Source organism: Pempheris klunzingeri, chromosome 8, assembly GCF_042242105.1.
Source record: "Pempheris klunzingeri isolate RE-2024b chromosome 8, fPemKlu1.hap1, whole genome shotgun sequence".
In the NCBI taxonomy this organism is placed as follows: domain Eukaryota; kingdom Metazoa; phylum Chordata; class Actinopteri; order Acropomatiformes; family Pempheridae; genus Pempheris; species Pempheris klunzingeri.
In genome coordinates this window covers 5,620,299-5,638,402 of record NC_092019.1, presented here as the reverse complement: position 1 = coordinate 5,638,402, position 18,104 = coordinate 5,620,299, and the positions used below count along the sequence as shown (strand labels likewise).

The 18,104-nt window shown below is 42.1% G+C and overlaps 2 protein-coding genes across 2 annotated transcripts; both read right to left on the bottom strand.

Moving 5' to 3' along the window:
• Positions 1–86: 86 nt before the first annotated feature.
• Positions 87–5,139, bottom strand: LOC139205540 (uncharacterized). Its single transcript, XM_070835790.1, has 14 exons — positions 5,069–5,139; positions 4,668–4,744; positions 4,121–4,193; positions 3,793–3,905; positions 3,141–3,166; positions 2,707–2,844; positions 2,486–2,595; positions 2,302–2,397; positions 2,123–2,206; positions 1,557–1,683; positions 1,327–1,432; positions 818–1,000; positions 626–700; positions 87–344 (listed from the first exon to the last, which is right to left on the bottom strand). The coding sequence occupies exons 1-14, from the start codon at positions 5,094–5,096 to the stop codon at positions 261–263; spliced, it is 1,320 nt and encodes a 439-aa protein (XP_070691891.1). The 5' UTR covers positions 5,097–5,139; the 3' UTR covers positions 87–260.
• Positions 5,140–5,745: 606 nt separating this feature from the next.
• rnf144b (ring finger protein 144B) lies at positions 5,746–17,193 on the bottom strand. The gene is made up of 8 exons (XM_070835229.1): positions 16,926–17,193; positions 13,801–14,100; positions 12,343–12,447; positions 11,242–11,302; positions 10,087–10,300; positions 8,424–8,568; positions 8,109–8,198; positions 5,746–6,834 (listed from the first exon to the last, which is right to left on the bottom strand). The coding sequence occupies exons 2-8, from the start codon at positions 13,987–13,989 to the stop codon at positions 6,664–6,666; spliced, it is 975 nt and encodes a 324-aa protein (XP_070691330.1). The 5' UTR covers positions 13,990–14,100; positions 16,926–17,193; the 3' UTR covers positions 5,746–6,663.
• Positions 17,194–18,104: the final 911 nt, after the last annotated feature.

Here is an 18,104-nt window from a genome sequence, read left to right as displayed (position 1 = left end):
CATAAACATGATCACTCATCAGCTTCATTGTGAAAATGTTTTATTACATGACATGTGAATAGTTTTATCAAATAAGTCACTCTCAGTCTGTTAGAGATACTTGAATCAGCTCACTACCTGTAGGACTCAGCATCTGTACTTCTTTAAGTACTGCAAACAAGTGCAATTGTTCATTACGGTGTGATTAATAAGGTGCTCCGGTAACACTGTCTGATGTGTTTCATCACAGGTGTTTAAGTAGAGCAGCTTCAACGCTTTTATTATATGTAGTGATTGAAGATGGATTCATATTTTTCTTGCTTCCCCGATGTTACCGATGGCTCACCGTTCTGCTTGATGAAAGCCTGAGAAAACAAAGGAAAGAACATTATAGGTCTGAGACCATCATCTCTTACTGACAAACACACACAGATGACAATCTCAGATGAAAAACTCCACTGATTGGCCAAAAAGCAGGGATGTATGAATAAGTACTGTCTCAATCTGTGTGCTGCTGTGTTGAACTGGCTATGAAAACAAAAAGCTCTCGGACAATAAAGTCTAGGTGGAGATATACAGTAAAGATAAGTGTTACGCTATGCGACAATGGAGATTGTGTAAAAGTAGCTAAATAAATGAGTCTTACCTCCATTTCCTCTAAGGTGGCAGAGCCCTCCTCCACTTTCTGTCCAATGCCACGACTGAAGCTTGAGTATCGCTCCTATTCAAATCACACATAACCTCAGAGACCAAACATAATGCAGCATGTTTCCTGATAACACTGTGCCTGAAAATGAGGGTTTAATTAACGGTGAATCTCAGTTAGCTCCACACACACCTTCACCATACCAGCCATGAGCCCGTCCTCAATAATGCGAACAGCATTTCTGAGTCCTCTTGCAAAGGCGTCCATGGCACCGATGTGAGCGATGAACAGGTCCTCCAGGTCTGTGGACTCTCTGCGCACCTTAGCGTCAAAGTTCAGGCCTCCTGGCTGCAGGCCGCCTTGTTCAATGATGGTCTGGAGAAGATTCACATCCAAACTCATCTTGTACAGTTGATGCACTTCTACTTCTACTAAAGTGATCCAGGCAAATTCTTTTTAAATACTCTAATCTGTCTTCATTCATAAATCAGAGTGTGCAATAGATAAAACTGCACTAATCAATATTTTATTATTATCAATAGATCAAATTACTTTTTACTCTATTAATACTGCTTCGACCACATGAACAGTCTCATATAAAGCTATTTTATTTAGTTTTAGCTTTACACCTGTATCCAATAGTGTTTGAACAATGTCATCTTCACATTGGCAGCAAACTCCAAACTTCCAAATGAGCTCACCTTCATGACCAAGGTGGTGTTCCTGATGTCCATGGGGAACTGGTCTGTGTCCCACCCCAGGTCAGGAGAGCCAGTGTTTGAGTCAACTGAACCCAGCATGCCAAACCTGCCCTCCAGCAAGCAGGAAAGACACCGAATATAAAACTGTAAAAGATGCTGTGAATGTGCCAAAACAGTGTTCACTTAGATTAGATGAAGTTAAATGTCTGGTAACAGTTAGGACGTCTCACGTGGAGGCCATGACAATATCGTGTTCGTATGAGTGTCCTGCCAGGGTGGTGTGGTTGGGCTCGATGTTCAACTTAAAGTGACTCTCCAGACCATAATGCTTAAGGAATCCAATAACACTCATAGCATCTATAGAAGAGAGCAAACTGCGTCATTAAAAGGAATAGTTCAGAGGTACTACTACCATTGTCAGCGTGTCACCTGCAGTAGATGGATGTCAGCACACGTCCAATGATGTTCACAGGGTCAGCAGAAAAACATGTTTCAGTTCCCTTAAAGGCCCACCTAAAAATCTTAATATCAATTAAAATGTATGCAATGTTCAGAATATTATCACTTTGCCATCAGACACCTATACAGGGAACTGGAGCCGTTTTCTCTTTCTCCTCTTCTCTTTAAAGCTACGAGACAAAAACAGTATTTTTACCTCACAGATTACAGGAGTTTCTGGTCTGCTTTTCTGGTTTTCTGCTGCCCCAGCCTACACTGCATTGCTTAGTTTGAATGCCATGCATCTACTGCAAGTAATATACTGGATATGGATAACCACCTCATACAAATACCTTACCATAGTCATACTGGTGTTTGCAGGGCTCCTTAGGCTTGGGTTCGATAAGAAACTGGCACTTCAACCCAATCTTCTCTTTATACTCTGGTGGCAAATACACAGATGCCAAACTGAGAGTGTCACACATCCTGACCAAAACTCAGATTTGGAGTCAAACATATTTTCATGTGCACACTTACTGACAGCCATTTTGAAGAAGTTGGCCATGTGCTTCAGCTCAGCAGCAACATCAGTGTTATGGATGGAAATAAAACCTTCCCTTCCTCCCCAAAACACTGAGGAGACAAATATACCGTGAGGTGGGTAGATAACATTGGTGCATTTAACATATCGACATCTTAGACAGCATCAAGTCCCTCATACCAAAATTTTCTGCACCCAGTTTCTTGGCGATATCCAGCCCCTTCTTAACCTGAGCACCAGCGTAGGCCAGAACGTGACAGTCTGGGTTGGTGGCTGCACCATTCATGTACCTGGCACATAAATAAAAAGTGTACATCACAATATTTTACAACCTAAATGAACATAAATCTCCTGCTAAACCCCAGGCTTCGACTGTCAGGTTTTCTGAATAAAACACTCACCTTGGGTGAGCAAAGAGGTTGCAGGTGACCCACAGGACCTTGATTCCAGTTTGGCTCTGCAGCTGGAGAGCCAGGTCTGTTATTTCATCCAAATTCCTGTTGGACTCCTCCAGGGTGGAGCCCTCAGGAGCCATATCCCTGCAGAAAACAGGACAGACATTAATCAGAGGATTGGGATACACAAGAAACAGCAAATACTTTAGATTCCATTAGTTTTAAATACTATCAAATGTATTTATTGTAAGGGGTTTAAGAATAAAGGCTTTAGGGATTTTATTCCCACACAACCATCATGATTATGTCCTGCTGGTGCTACATAAATAATCTAATAATAATAATAATAAATAATAATAATCTAAGTCTGTTTGTTTAAACCATTTTCAGTTGAAACCTGTCAAAAAAAGCATTTTTTAAGAACTTAAATGGTCAATTACCTGTCATGAAATGTGTAATATTTCACCTGTGAAAATAAGCAAAGGTCACAAAGGAAACACACAATGTAGTTTACAGAGATAGAGAAGTACTCAGATCTTGTATTTAAGTAAAGTAGCAGTGTAGAAATAAATTACTCTGTTATGAGTAAAAATCATGTATCTAAACTTTTAATTCAGTATAAAGGTGCAAAAGTATTACCATCAAAATATACATAAAAAAGTAAAAGTATTCATTAGGCAGAAAGGTCCATTTCAGAATAACAGTTATTATATTACTGGATCATAATCATTTATGCATCAATGTGTTCATTGCTTTGATTCTGAGGCTGGTAATGGTGGGATACATTTAACAACTGAGTGAATACTCAACCTATAATTTTACATTATATTTCATTTGTTGATTGTAGTTTCTATCATTAAGTTGATATAACTAGTAACTTAAATCATCAAATAAAAAGTACAATATTCACCTGTGAATTGTAGTAAAGAAGAAATAGCAGAAAATAGAAATACTCCAGTAAGAGTAGCTCAGAAGTGTACTGAAGGACAGTCAATGAGCGAATGCATTTAGTTACTTTCCACCACTAATAACTTATTTATTCTAATCAGCTGTGTGTGAGTGTGACTTTCATGGTAAAATGATTTCCCTCACACCAAGCTTGGTGAAAAACTCAAAAGCAGCCCGGAGTCGCTTTTTGGCAGATTCCAGGGGAGTTCCCTCATTCCAGGGACGGTGGAGGGTCTGAAACCCAAAAGGATCAGCGCCTGAGAAACACAAAACTTGGTAATAATGCAGAACAAACCACACATCAGCTAACTCCAATTTAAACTAGTGATTCTACTCATCTAGAACAACATCATCATAAAACTCAGCAGCCTCCTGAGTGTTCACAGTGTAATTCCTGAGCCTGATATTATTCACTACCACTGGCTGTGTGATGGCTGACAGGCTGTGGGTATTGGGGCAGCTGTTACCGTACCAGTTCCACAGAAGGAGTGCCAGTAGCAGACGGAGAACCTCAGCCAGTCCTCCATCTTTCTCCCCAGCAGCACCTGCACACAGGAGCACTGACCTCTGAGCAGAAGCCTCACGTAACACTAACCCATTCAATCACTGCATACACAAGACTTATGCAGTGTAAGAATAAGAATAAGAATAAGAATAAGAATAAGAATGACTTTATTTATCCCGGAGGAAATTGTTGTGCCAGAGTGCGGTACAGAGGTCAAGTCACAACAATACAAAATATTGAAATACAAAATTGAACAGAAACTTAGACGCAATAAAATACAATTAAATTAAATAGTCTGTCCCTTTTTAAAACAAAAAGTACAGATTGAAAAGTACAAATTTGTGAAAAGTGTCACAGTGTGTGAGGTGAAGTGAAACTATACAGAATAGACTTTAACAATTAGATATGATATGTGCAAAGTGCAAACTGCAAAACGGGAGACAAAGTGAAAGGATACACAGTGTGTATCCTGTGTGTGTGTGTGTGTGTGTGTGTGTGTGTGTGTCACTCTTACCTCTTCAGCATTATAGTGTTTGAAGCACAGGACTTCTCCTGCCCCAGCACTGGGCACATATGGGATCTTGGGAATGCCTGTGCAGCAGAAATGTTATGCAACATTCAATGAATTAGCTCCTTTGGCTGTGTGATAATGAAACATGCACACAGCCCACTGTTTCTGTCACACACACACACACACACACACACACAGAGTCAAAGGCGAGAGGACAAACAGACGCGTTTGGGCAGATCTATTCAACGTGGACGTGACTGTTGCAGAACTCCAGTTCGGCCTTCACTGTTTACGGCTCGCTGCACACCGGATACTTTGTCCACAGCAGAAACACACACACACACACACACACTCACACACACACTCTGTAAGGAGAACTTTTGAGCAGACATGGTAGGATTTACCCGTGAAGAACTCCAGCTGTGCTGCCATGTCTGGATCCAAACTTCCACAGTTCGTGCAGACAGACTGCAGGTCCACGTCCTTCCTCCAAGACTGGAGCGCAGTTCTCTGCTGACACACAAGAGGTCACTGAATCCTGTTAAATCCCGTTTGTTTCAATCAGGACTGAAGATTTACGTGTTGGTCGCTACTTTTAATTTATTAAAATTTATTTTTACTTTTAATTTATTAAAAGTAGCGAAAAGTTAATTTATTACATGAGTGCAATTCTTATTCTACCGTTTAATCTAAATGACTCTATTTTCTATCCCGTTTCATTTCTCTCCTTTTAAATCCTATTTACAGAACTCTTTTTACAATGTCTCGTGCTTCTTGTGTAGCTTGTGTTAATGTCTTTATGGCTCACGTGAAGCCCTTTGAAATGCTGTTTAAAGGTGCAATGCAAATAGACTTACCTTGCCCAGAGAGGGAGGGCTTCAGTAAAACTGCAGCTGAGTTAGTTCAAGGCTCCCAGAAAAATGTCAATGTATCACTGCAATAGTATATATACTTATAGCACCTCTACATTTCCACAACGACAACAAGATGCTGCTTCTCCTGTTGTGGCAACTTCAGGCTCAGTGCTCACAGTGAAGCTGTGAGCCATGAGATGGTAAATGTCACAAGAAAAACACACCACTATCAGATGCAGGTTTATTTCAATTACAATGGCGCTTTTATAAAATATCTGATGCAGAAACATCAAAAGAAACATAGAAATTATAACAGGACCTCATACACACATAACCCATAAATACGTATGAACACACTTTAGAAAAGTACACGTTATCCTCTGAAGCCTTTGGTCTGAAACCAGGTGGAAACAACAAACATTTGCAGAGGAAAAGTTCTCTATGCACCATTGAAGCCCTGTCATATTTCATATCAGTACAGAATATACAGTGCACACTGATGCTGCGTGGCCTCTCCCATTATGAAACAATGTTTTGCATTGTTAAGGGATTTTACAGTTCTGTGTGATCCGGCTGTCCATTTTTTTAATGCTAAACTTTTTGCATAAGATAAAAATAGAATGGAAGGCAAAACAAATACGACCAAGCACCAGGCACTGTAGAGCGAGGCACTTGAGCACCTAACACCTCTGGTTTGGCATCATGATGTTTGGCACATGAGGGTGGCGTTGCACTTTGAACTGCGTGTGTGTGTGTGTGTGTGTGTGTGTGTGTGTGTGTGTGAGAGAGGTGGGCAATAACAAAAGCCCTGTCCAGGAAGCCGCCGTCCTCTCCTCACTACCTGTTGTGCATCTGAAAACAACTGGGTGAGTTACTTACATTCATTATCCTCATATTTACAAATCCACCCTATAAAGTACACACTCTTGTAACTCAAGAGTAATCTTCGAGCAGCTCTCTCAACGAGCTTTAAGATGAAAGTGTTCGCTTGTTGATCCAGACGACATTACTGAACCATTTGACAAGGCTCCCAGTCTGTCGAGTCGTGAAAACGTACTCTCTTTACTCTTTTCTTGTCTTGGTTTCCTTGGGCCTCGTGAGGTTCGTGGAGTGACCGTGGGCTGGGCCGATGAGAGCAGGAGCTGCTATGATGTGGAAGAGTCTGGCTGGCTGAGGTCCTTCTTCTTCTTCTTCTTCCTCTTCTTCTTCCCACTGCAGGGCTTGCAGACGCAGCACAGGATGCAGGGCGAGGCCAGCAGAAGGAGGGGAGACGTCACCAGCACAATGATGCTGACCCCCACCAGGATCCCCACCACCTGAAGGACAGCACCACAACAGCTTAAAGGCTGCACTAATCTTTCATTTACTACGGTATACTACAACATAGTGCTACTTATCTGACAATTAGATATTTTTTTTTACACTTCTAATACTCTACATCATGTCCTATAGTTCTACATCATATAGCCAAAAGTGTATGGACACCTCTGTCCACATACTTTGGTGTATGTTTAGTACAGTGAACTTTGTAAAGCACTATGAGACACTCTGTTGTGATATTGGGCTATACAAATAAAATTGAATTGAATTGAATTGAATTGAAGGCTTTTTTGAGCTAAGCACTTTAGAATGTCCATATATTTTGGGCCATGTAGTATATATCAATAATCAGTATTGTCAACTATCTAAATCTAAATTTAGAAAATGTGTGATATAAATGCTGCACACAGAAAACTTTATGTGTCTGTTACCGCATTTGGAGGCAGCAATGAAGGAGTTACAGTGGCAGAGGAATTTGTGACAAGCAGATTGCAAAACTTATAGGACCTGTTAGGCAAGGGTGTAACCAAGTCTGTCACAAGTTGTTTTGCAAGCACAACTGTACTTCGACTCTCCATACACGCACCAACCCAGACGCACCAAAACGCAATCAAGAGGCTCACTGTAAACTTGATACTAATCATGTGATAGTGGCATCGGGGAAGGGGGGTGGGTGAAAAGAAAGTAGGTTTGGCGACCAATCATTTTGTTGAACGGATGACGTCATTACAGGGCAGGAATTTGAGATTAGTGCTAGGATTAGTTCAGCTTAATGTCTGATAAAGGACCATTTTGGCAGACTGGTGGAAAATAACAAACCAAAAACAACAAGCTAACAAAGACTTTGTGGGTCTTTTGAAGGGGAAATTCAGCAATAAATGTAGCACCTGGTGAACAGAGCGCAGCTGATAAATGTGCTCTGATGGTGAATGAGAGTGGAGTTACGCACCGTTTTCAGCTTTTGTTTTATTTACAATTAAGTGAAACATGCTGGAATAGACGTTTTTACCGTCCTGTGTGAGTTGCTGTAATGTCGTCACTGGGGAGTATTTCAACAGTGACAAACTGGGTCGGCAGTGCAGCTGGGATGAAGTCCAAAATCTTTACCGTGATGGCACAGTTTTATTAAAACCCTAACCCATGCATGCACTAACCTACCGCCCACGGATGACTGGTTCTGCTGGCTAATTTGTGCAGACAGTAACAGCGTCAGCACAACCCTGAAATTAAACACTGTATGTCTGCTCTGCTGTGTGCTGAGCGGCCTCACCTGGGTTCTGTTCCACATAACCGAGGCCCTCGAGTGTCCCAGCTTGTTTCTGCATGGTCCCTTATCATAATGCCTCAGGAAAATATCACCCTGCGATTAGAAAACACACATGTTCAGACAAGAAATCTACTAAGAACCAATGACAGAGGATATTCAAACACAAGCTTAAGATAGTGAAGCAGAGATGTAAAGTTGGCTATAAAAAGTATAGATTCTTAGAATAGATTCTAAACAGGTGGCTTGGTAGAATAGTTTGTGAGCTTGTGTTCAAAACCATGCATCACATCTGTGTGTTGGGCAGCAGGGGAGACTCACATCCAGATTCTGCAGGCAGTACCAGCAGAAGGTGTGTTTGCAGCTCTTACACAGCATCTGTGCACAGCCCTGGTTCCTCTCGATGTAGATACCACACATGGGACACTGCTTGATGGGCATGTCGGAGTCGCTGCCGGAGCGGGCCCTGTGTATCGGGAGAGTGACGCAGGAGAGACATCAGGTAGGCAGCAAACGGGGCTCAAGAGTCTCTGGGCAGAGTGTGAAATCTTTATTTAGCGGCAGAGTTAAGAGTTTGAACTGGGTTAATTATTTGCCACAAACAAGTTGATGTGTATGATGAGGAATCATTTTCAAATAAGCATGCCTCTTCGATAGATGTGGAAAAATCCTTGCAAGCATTACTACTTCTGTGTTGACTGGAGATGTAGTTAGCATAATGAATATGCCACTCACTGCTGGTGAATCACGAAAAAACAGATGACTTGAACCAAAAGATTGAACAATTAAATGAAAACTAAATGGCATTTCAGAATGGCTGTCAAGCAAGTGTAGAGCAGGCTTTGAGACAACACTTAGATCATGATGTGGGTAGATTAAATGAATGAAATTGGTAAACTAATTGTGAAAATATAAAAAATAATACATGATAGTCAAAAACTATTTCTGAAATACTGCATGAAGTCCTGGTACAACAGCCTTGTGTTTGATGACTAAACCTGCAGGCTGAGGCAAATGTTTTATCAAGTTCAAATTTAAAGTTCCCTTCATTCTCCTCATGCCTGCTCCATCCTCCACAGCACACTGCAGAGACCACCGCTTCACTGCAGTGCACAGGCTCCTTCTGTACAGTGGACTGACTGGCTGGCTGGGTGCCCACCCTCCTCCTCTTCCTCCCCCCTTTGGCACAGAGACAATGGAATTCCAATATAAGTCAGTGACTCCCCAATGACATCAGTCAGTCTGGCAGAGCCACAGCACAGAGCAGCACAGTAATGTCGCCGTACAACAGGGACAGCACAGAGGGCACTGCTGAGGAATACTAAGCTATTAATCCTGAAATAATGTTTACGTTTCCTCAGGGCCTCCGCTGTGAGATGAGGAACTACTATCATTATTCATTCAGTGTAAACATCCCGACACAATATCTGTTTTTTTCAGGTCTGTTTACATTAAATGGAAGGCGAACAGTGAAAGTTAATACGCATCATATCTTGACAAAGTAATTATATGCCTCCACTTTTATAGTTTAAGTTGAATAGTGAATAAGTAAGGATGCTTCAGGATGCGTCACCCAGTCGGGGTTCGTTTTGCGGTAAAGGCCGGCTCGCTGTAGATTATCCCACTTATTCCATGACTTCATACTAAAGAAATCAATCACTTGACATAAAATACTGATTTAAAAATTACTTCATTGACTTAAAAATGATTTTACTGTGTCCATAGCAACACTACACTGCTACACAGAATCGCAGAATGCTGTAATTGACCAATCAGAATTGAGTATTCAACAAAGCCGTGCAATAAAACCCATTAATGCAATTATGATTCATTTACCAGCGTGTTTACAGGAGCAACAAGTGTTTCTTTGCAGACTCCCTTGTGCCCTCAACTAACACACTCATCCTGCTTTCAGCGCAGTATCGTTTTCAAAGAGCAGCTCAGACAGGCGGCGGGTGGCTGACCAAACAGCTGGCTGACTGACCTGCTTTCATGTGAGGGTGAAGGTGAGATCATTGGCTGGCGCTCGGGGCAGGTGTGGCCATCCTGCCAGGGCCCTCTGCACCCGGAGCAGAAGACGGCGTGGCAGGTCGGGCAGGGCACAGCGGCGGGCTCGCCCTCGGTGCTCAGCTGCAAGCTGCACACTGCCTGACATTCAAGCACCGGGCACCAGGCTTTACTCGGGTCCAACTTCACTCCTGCAGAAAGGAAAGGGGGGGTGTGACTGTGCGTTTCTGACGCAAACATGAAGTAACTGAGCAGTTAGTCAATTCATCCGGAGGGGGACAGGGATGCACCAAATTTCATGGAGATCCAGCTGATATCCAAAGAAGATACTTCTGTCTAGGCCTAAGCGGTGGACAGACTGATGCCATCTCTGCTTAGCATGGATAAAAACATAAATGGATTGTTCTCATCTCTAATTGGTTATCTACAAAAAAAACTTTTATTCTACATAGTTTATTTCTAGCAGAAAGGTAGGAATTCAAATAAAGTTCAAAAAATTCTGACGCAACCACAGCAAAAACTGGAGCTTCCATGATCTGACTCAGCTCCCCGTCACCAGCTCATACTGTGATTGTGAATCATAACAGAAAGCAAACATTACTGCAAAACAGCCTGTACTTTGCACTTCATTATACTTCCAATATTATGAGTCTTTCTGATTTATGACCACAGTAAACAATAGCTATCGTGGACTTCTCAGTGTTATGTTATTGTACAAGTGGAAAAGACCAATATAGCTACAAGGCAAACTAACCTCAGTTTGCAATTTGGAAATGTCAACAGAAACCTATTTCAACAGTTATTCTCTTTCTGTTCTCCAGTGCAGATATAAATATTTCCACAACTTATGGTGCAATCGGGTACACATAGGTCAAACAATTTATTTAACTGGAAGGCTCATTATTTCCAGTTTAAGTGAACAGTGACATGAACCTCTTGGAGCATTTGGTATTGAATTTCCTGCTGATAATGTTTAGTTGAACTGAGCCTCCAACCTTCCAGCAGAATAGAATAAAGGGCCACTGGTCACACACTATTCCAGGCATGTGTGGCTCGGCACCAGCTGAAGCGCGACCTGAAATAGCCCAATACCTGTCACCGGTCATCGGCATGCTAATGCAACAATACCCACCTCTCTCGAACTTCAGACGCTGATACAGCTCCACCTGATCTTCTGGGGCCAAGCAAGCTATCTGCAGTGACACAGCACAGAAAAGGGCTTCGGTCATGTTTTATTTACTCAGGGCTTTGACAATGAATTCTGCGCGCATGCAAGAAACAAATAAGGAAAATACAGCATCTTTTTCAAAACCCAAATGCATAAAATACAAAAATACATGATGGTCAAGATTAAACTGAGGCTATTTTGAGTGGTCGCTAATAGTTTAAAGATCATCCAGGATCAACTGATCACTCAGTAACTGTAATTTGCTGCGTTATTTCTAAGACACCTCAGTATTTAGGGCATTTAAGGACACTGGGAGTAAAAAAAATTTAAAGGTTTTTTAATGTCGTAATAAAAAGTTCCAAGATGACATCTGCATACGATTCACGACAAAAATCTTGCAAAGGTCTGCAAATACTGAAGATGTGTCCTTAAACCAATATTAGCTTACAGCAGCAGATTAGTTACAAGGCCAGAAGGCTTTTTTTTTATTCCAATTTTTAAGAACAATTGTCAGATTAAATTAATTATCAAAACTGCTTGCTGTACATTTTAGTTTAGTTTGTCTAACATCTGCCTAATTTCATTATTGAGTAACAGGATAGAAAATACAACAATAAAATCCATTCTACTTTAGAGGGAAGGCATATGAGCACTAGTTAAAGAGGCTTCTCTAACAATAAGTGTCGTGACACAATTGTATTTAAATAAGAAAAACATTACAAATGAGGAACTGAGGAGGAAAAATTCCATTTGTTTGTGTATCAGCAGTTTAAGCGTCCTCTCTTACGTATTCCCTGTGTGGTATCTACAATATGTGACAGCTCAAGGACTTTCCTTTTCTGTCTGACTGCTCAAAATACAAAAGCAACAAGAATTTCCTCAGAAATGTGAGTGAAAATCCAGCTGTACTGGACTTAGATCTTGAAGTTTGCTTGAAGTAGCCAGCAACTTAGAAATTAAAGGAATATTCCAAAGAGACATTATTATTTTGTATTTCATGGCCTCTGAAGTCTTTTTTTGGTTTCACTCATGACCTACGTACTGCTGGTTTTAAACGGAGCATACCTCTGAGTCCAGTAGCGCTCCAGTCTTGCTGCAGGCCATATCTGGGCAGGTGATGGGCGCCCCCCCACCCTCCACGATGGCCAGGTGAACATACTCCTGCAGACACTGGAGGGGGAGAAACAACACAGCAGCATTAGTCTGGATGTCATACCCTTGTAACAGTGACAACTTCACAATATATCATAATAAATATTGTCTTTACTGTCCACGCTCAGTGAAAAATTATACAGAACATTCATGACACATCAAAAGCAAAAGAAAACAGGAAAAGGAGCGGTTGTGCAAACAGGGTAAACCAAATGCGACATGAGTTTATTATCAGCATTTACACCTCAAAAGTCAGGGGTTGCCTCAGCTCTGAGGAAGAGGACTGAGCAAACATTACACAATGGCAGACAGTATTGAGGAACAGAAAATAAAAAACATATAAATGTAACTTTTCTGTGGAAGACAAAAAGTCTTGCATGTGTTTTTTGACTCATTTTTACGTGCAAACCTGTGCTCATCATGTGCTTTCTCACAAAGCACAACCATCCAAAGACTGAACTGGAATTTAGAAAACAAAACAAAACAAGCAATAGTCTGTGCTCTTGGACGAGACTGGAGGAGATATTGTATTTCAGGTTTATAAAATAAAGTCCAACTGATAAGCGAGGTTTACTGTATCAGTTTCCTTCCTTCTCTCCCCATGACGCTGTGTATGTGTGTGTGTTTTATCTGTGTGACCTTGAGCGTACAACACTGACAACTTAGCTAGCCTGGACAGAGATTAACACCTGCCACTATCTGGCAACCTCTGTGTGTCAGGGCATAACACCAACATCACAGTTTCGATAGGCCGGGCACGTATTAGACATGAGCAGTGTATGGTGCTGGACTTCTGTTATAAATACTATAGCTCTATATTGTAGTGATAGCACTTGTTCTGTCATAAAACGCCTGAAAAGGCCTCTGGGAAATGTTTGTGAGCTCCATGAAGTTGTTAAAACATGTCAACAGCTATGACATATCACAAAAATTTCCAAGGACAAGACAAAGAAAGTAAATGTGGCCCTGTGTTGAAACCACTTCATTTAACTGAAGCCGTAATAGAGATATCTATCTAATCTATTTCAAGACCTTAGAGCAGGAAATGGTGCTGCAATAAAGAGCAACATTGAATTCTAAGGAATTCAAACAACGGAGATTTGCCTAAATTGCCCAAAGAAAAGTTTGCGGTTGGATCACTTTTGTGAAATCTTCACCGCCTACAGAGAGTGACTAAATGCATGGACACGAGTAGATCATGATAATCCAGATTTAGCCTTGAGTAACCCAGGTTTGATTTCCATAGCGACTAATGTGTTGTGCTGTGTTTTGGAGACCTGAAACAACCCTGACCTGCTAAAAAAACACCTGGATGTGAGCATCTGTGAGTGTAAATGTCTGGAATAAACTGGTTCTGGTAGTTTTTCTTACCACTGTGCAGAAGACACAGTTGCAGCTCTGCAGTTCCCTGGTGGCTGCTGACGGCTGCTCGCTAAGGCACAGCTTGCAGAAGACATCAGGTCCCGGCTGGGTGTTATCGCCCCGGGTGGGGGTTATCTCAGGGGTCCCAGGTGCTGAATCCTCACCTTCCCGGCTCAGGGTGGGACTCCTGCTGGCCATAGTGGAGCGAGGCAGGCTAGCAGGCAGGCAGGGTGGCAGGGAGGGAGGGAGGAATCAGACTGCTCCTAGCCCTTCTGCTGGGGACGGAGATGAGCTTCAGCCTCCATGTTCCTGAGAAGAGAAACAGCATTAACCTAGTTGTCTCTTCAGCGTAGGTGTGACACTCTTTCCTCTTTGTTACACAACCATTGCCAGACATTCTGACAACACTGAGCTCTGTTTCTGGAAACCTGTCATCTCTTTGGCAACTGGTAAACCAACTGTGATGACTTCACCACTCCCTGAGGCAATACACTGCCATTGTCTCGTTAGCTGAGAGATGACTTCGTCACTGTTTAAAGCTGCGTGGTGCATGAAGTAAAATATAATTATGTGTAATTATTGCAGCGTTATTGATTTTGCATCATGTCTGTTGTTTCTCCATAAACGGCCTGGGTCTATGTTTAGTGAGCCAACAGTTATTGACCAGCTCCTCATTCATTCTGACACCAAGAATTGATTGTCTATCACTTTTAGAAACATGGTCTATACAGGCTCGTGCAGCTACATTAGTGCAGCTATTTTGTTTAGCACATAATTTAGCACAAAATGTAAGGGATTTAAGGGAGTGTTGTTGGACACTTTTCACGAACGTTCAACATTTGTGATCAATGTTTAGCAAAGCTACATTAAAATGTGTCAGATATATGGTTTTAATGTCAAATTACCCATTGTAGTTGGTGAAAAAAGGAATCATAATGGCGCTAGAGGAAATTTAGGGCATCACTAGATTCATCAGGATGCCTCCTCTTGGGACTATGGATGTATGTAAACATTTTTATGCTAATTCATGCAATAGTTGCTGAGATATTTCAGTCTGGATAAAGTGTTGAACCCAATAGCCTGATTAAAATATATTACAAAGTTGCAAGAAGTTGTTTAACACAGCATTAAGCATGAAAGTAATCTGTGGCGTCCGTCTTTGGCTATCAGACGTTACGCACTGGTTGCATATTCTGGGACAGCAGGACAGAGGTGGGTGGATAATAAAGACCTAATCTGATCTTAAATGGAACCAAAGTCACCAAACCCAAAAATCATCCGTTTGGTTCTGTCCAATCCCAAAAAGCATGGGAAATAATAACCCCATAATCTGGGATTTGTGATTAATCCAGTAGATAACAGTGGTTGGACACACAACAGGGTCACACAGGAAACTGTGGCGTTAAAAACACACTCTGCAGCCTGAGCGACTGTTGAAATCACACATTATCCCACACACAATGTTATCTATGTCAGCAGGCTGTTAAAGTTGGCAGGAAACTTTTGGGCAGCTCAGCCAATACAGCACACCACCACCACCAACAAGGATGTCCTAAATTTTTCAGTCAGTGCTCTTTTATTGTGTGCTATCGATCAGCGGCGGCACACTTGCAGATCACAGATAGTGGAGCTTGTGTAGCGTCGCAGGTATTTCTGCACTGTCATGGTGTATCCTCCTGCACTGCTTTCAGACAGGCGAGCTGAGCCGGCTGCAGTCATCGTCCCACAAAGCTGTCAGCCTGTCCTGTCCTGCCCAGCCAAGAACAGCCCGCGGCCTCACATGGGAAAATACCAGGTGTCTAATCGGCTAGCTTCACTGCCTGGAAACTCCTGTATATATATATATATATATATTTAATCACAGGGTAAAGCCTTTGATTCCTGAATAACTTCAAAGTTGAGAGGAATTTGAGATTAACCATCTGACAATAGAGGACTCTAATGGAAGTGTATTTATCTGTCATGCTGCACCTTTGATATCAGAGATATGAGGCACTTTGGTTGGCAAAGAACTGCGGAGTTCATCAACACTTCATGGCTGTCGGACTCTAAGTTCACACGACTGAGTCTGAGGCCTAAACCCTGGGCTGAACACGGCTTCAGAAGCTTGAATGTTTGCATATAGGACTTTATTCTATGTTAAATATCAGTACAGAACGCTGACAACCAGAGGCTTCATCCGAATGACATCACACTATCAGCAACGGCCCTCAAAAGCCCATCCTGACTGTGGTCCCTGCCCTTGAGCAAGCAATTAAAGCTGAGAATGAGCGTCCACATTCTAACTTGAACCTCCTCTGTATTCATTAATCAAAACGCCCTTGTGTGCTAACAGTTCCCTTTAGGTGTGGAGCTGCCCAGTCGGTGATTAGGAGTCCGCACGGATCAAGGTCTAGATGGCATTCCAGCCACTGGGAGGGGGAGTGAGGGAGTGCAGGGGGGTGGTGGGAGTCAAAGCATGATTGTTGACCACAGAGGCCGAGACGGAAAACCAGATATGCCCGGTGAAAAGCTGCTGCTGCTGCTTCTGCACAGGCTTGCCACTGTGTTGGGAAGGAGGCAGCTGGGACTGTGAGCTCGGGGAGTGTGTGGCAGAATTTATATGCCATCATTTATACAGCTGCAATCACTCCCTGTCTGTCTCTCTGGATCTCTGGCCCAATGCTAATCTTTGGGGGAGAGCCTAAAACAGCAGCACTTAAAGTTGAAACACTGCAATATGAAGAAAATGATGGGGTGGGGAAATGCAACCCTTCATTTAGTGCACATCACTTTAACTAGCATCACTGTGGTGGGTATTGAATTAGATTACTGGGATTTAAAGGTGTATTATTCCTGAGGTAATACTCCTAAAAGGGCTGTCTGGGGTATATGCATATTTTTCCTTATTACCCCGAGGTTTGTGTGGTGTATACATCTCATCTGTAACAGGGCATTCAAGCAGACCACACGTGAAATGTGACACATCTGCATCCCCTCAAGGTTGCATTCTCGCACAGGTCAAAACTGAAACCAGCGCACTCACGGTGTGATACTGAATAAATGTTTGAGGTAATGGAAGGTCTGTGTGATGCAGACAAAAGCCAGATGAGCAGAGGGGATAGATGGGGGTGCAGGGGAGGGGGTGGACCTACCTTGCCTGTGGACCACTGGGTGTAGGAGCCGCCTGAGTCCAGATCCACAGCCGCAGTGCTGTGACTGTGGCACAGACACATGTGTTGACACAGTCTGCTGCTACAATAACCTCTGCTGTCAACGCCTAAATCCACCGCCGCCCCGCTGCCGCCGTCCTCACACACGCTCCGAGCTCAAAGGAAAGACTGGAAACATGTTTTAAGCGTCCTGCTCACTCCTGTTCGGCCTGCGTGTGCTGGTGTGCGTCTGTTCTGCCCCTGCGTTTTGTTTCCATCCAGGAAGCTGCGTGCCTGCTCTCTGCCTCTAGGTGTTTTTCACTACATGCATGCGGCGTTCAGGTGCACTGGGAAAAGTGGAAGTCGCATCATGAGCCGCTCATGAGTGAGTGGAGGGCAACTGGCAATGATAAAAAGTCACAAATATAACTAAAAACATCAAGGAATAATATCAGTTTCATGATTGAAATATCATCTAAGTAGTGTTTTAAAAGCCCTTTCATGATTATAAACTTTTTTTTTTTACCACAAAAATCAGATATTGCTTGCTAACCCTGAAACCATCAACCAACTGTACCATCATGGAAGAAAATTATATGCCCAACATTTCAATCTGAGTTGAACCAAAGTAGCCCAGTAAGTACTGAACAGTTGGCTTAATTCAGCTGATCTAATGTAAAACATGTTACCTGAACTCTGAGTAAATGCAGTGAACCAGAGAAAGAAGAACAGTTTACTTACAAAGTGATTTTACACTTGAGGAGGTCTGCTGAGAGAGACCTTTGAATAAAATAAGGCATTTAAATGTGTGTATGCATTTATTTATTCATGTATTTATGTATTTGTTTGCTTGTTTTGAGGTGTAGAGATGATGTAATTTAGATTTTGAAGAGAATTTTGAATGTTAATGTCAAAAGTATATTTCCTGGGGAAAAGAAAATGAGGACGTTTTAATTCATTAGTCTTTATAGTGGTGTTTCTGATTTATTGATATATTCCGGTCAGTGCCATTTTATTTGTAAGTGTGAACAGCACGTTTCATAAATCCTTGCATAATGTGCTGTATTTTAATGCTCTTTAACTTGGAAAACAGTGTATACGACGTGCAGTGAAGGCACCAGCACAGAGAAAGAGGAGCGATAGATAAAAGTCCTATTTGTTCAAACTTAAGAAAATCAATTT

Excerpts from the sequence above, each read along its gene's own strand:
- LOC139205540 (XM_070835790.1), bottom strand. The coding sequence starts at position 5,096 with ATGGCAGCACAGCTGGAGTTCTTCACGG. Across the intron at positions 4,745-5,068 it reads ACAGCTGGAGTTCTTCACGG|GCATTCCCAAGATCCCATAT; the intron begins GTAAATCCTACC and ends TCTGCTGCACAG. Across the intron at positions 3,167-3,792 it reads AGTTTTTCACCAAGCTTGGT|GTGAAATATTACACATTTCA; the intron begins GTGAGGGAAATC and ends TTATTTTCACAG.
- rnf144b (XM_070835229.1), bottom strand. The coding sequence starts at position 13,989 with ATGGCCAGCAGGAGTCCCACCCTGAGCCGGGAAGGTGAGGATTCAGCA. Across the intron at positions 10,301-11,241 it reads GCGTCTGAAGTTCGAGAGAG|GAGTGAAGTTGGACCCGAGT; the intron begins GTGGGTATTGTT and ends TCCTTTCTGCAG. Across the intron at positions 6,835-8,108 it reads TTATGTGGAACAGAACCCAG|GTGGTGGGGATCCTGGTGGG; the intron begins GTGAGGCCGCTC and ends GCTGTCCTTCAG.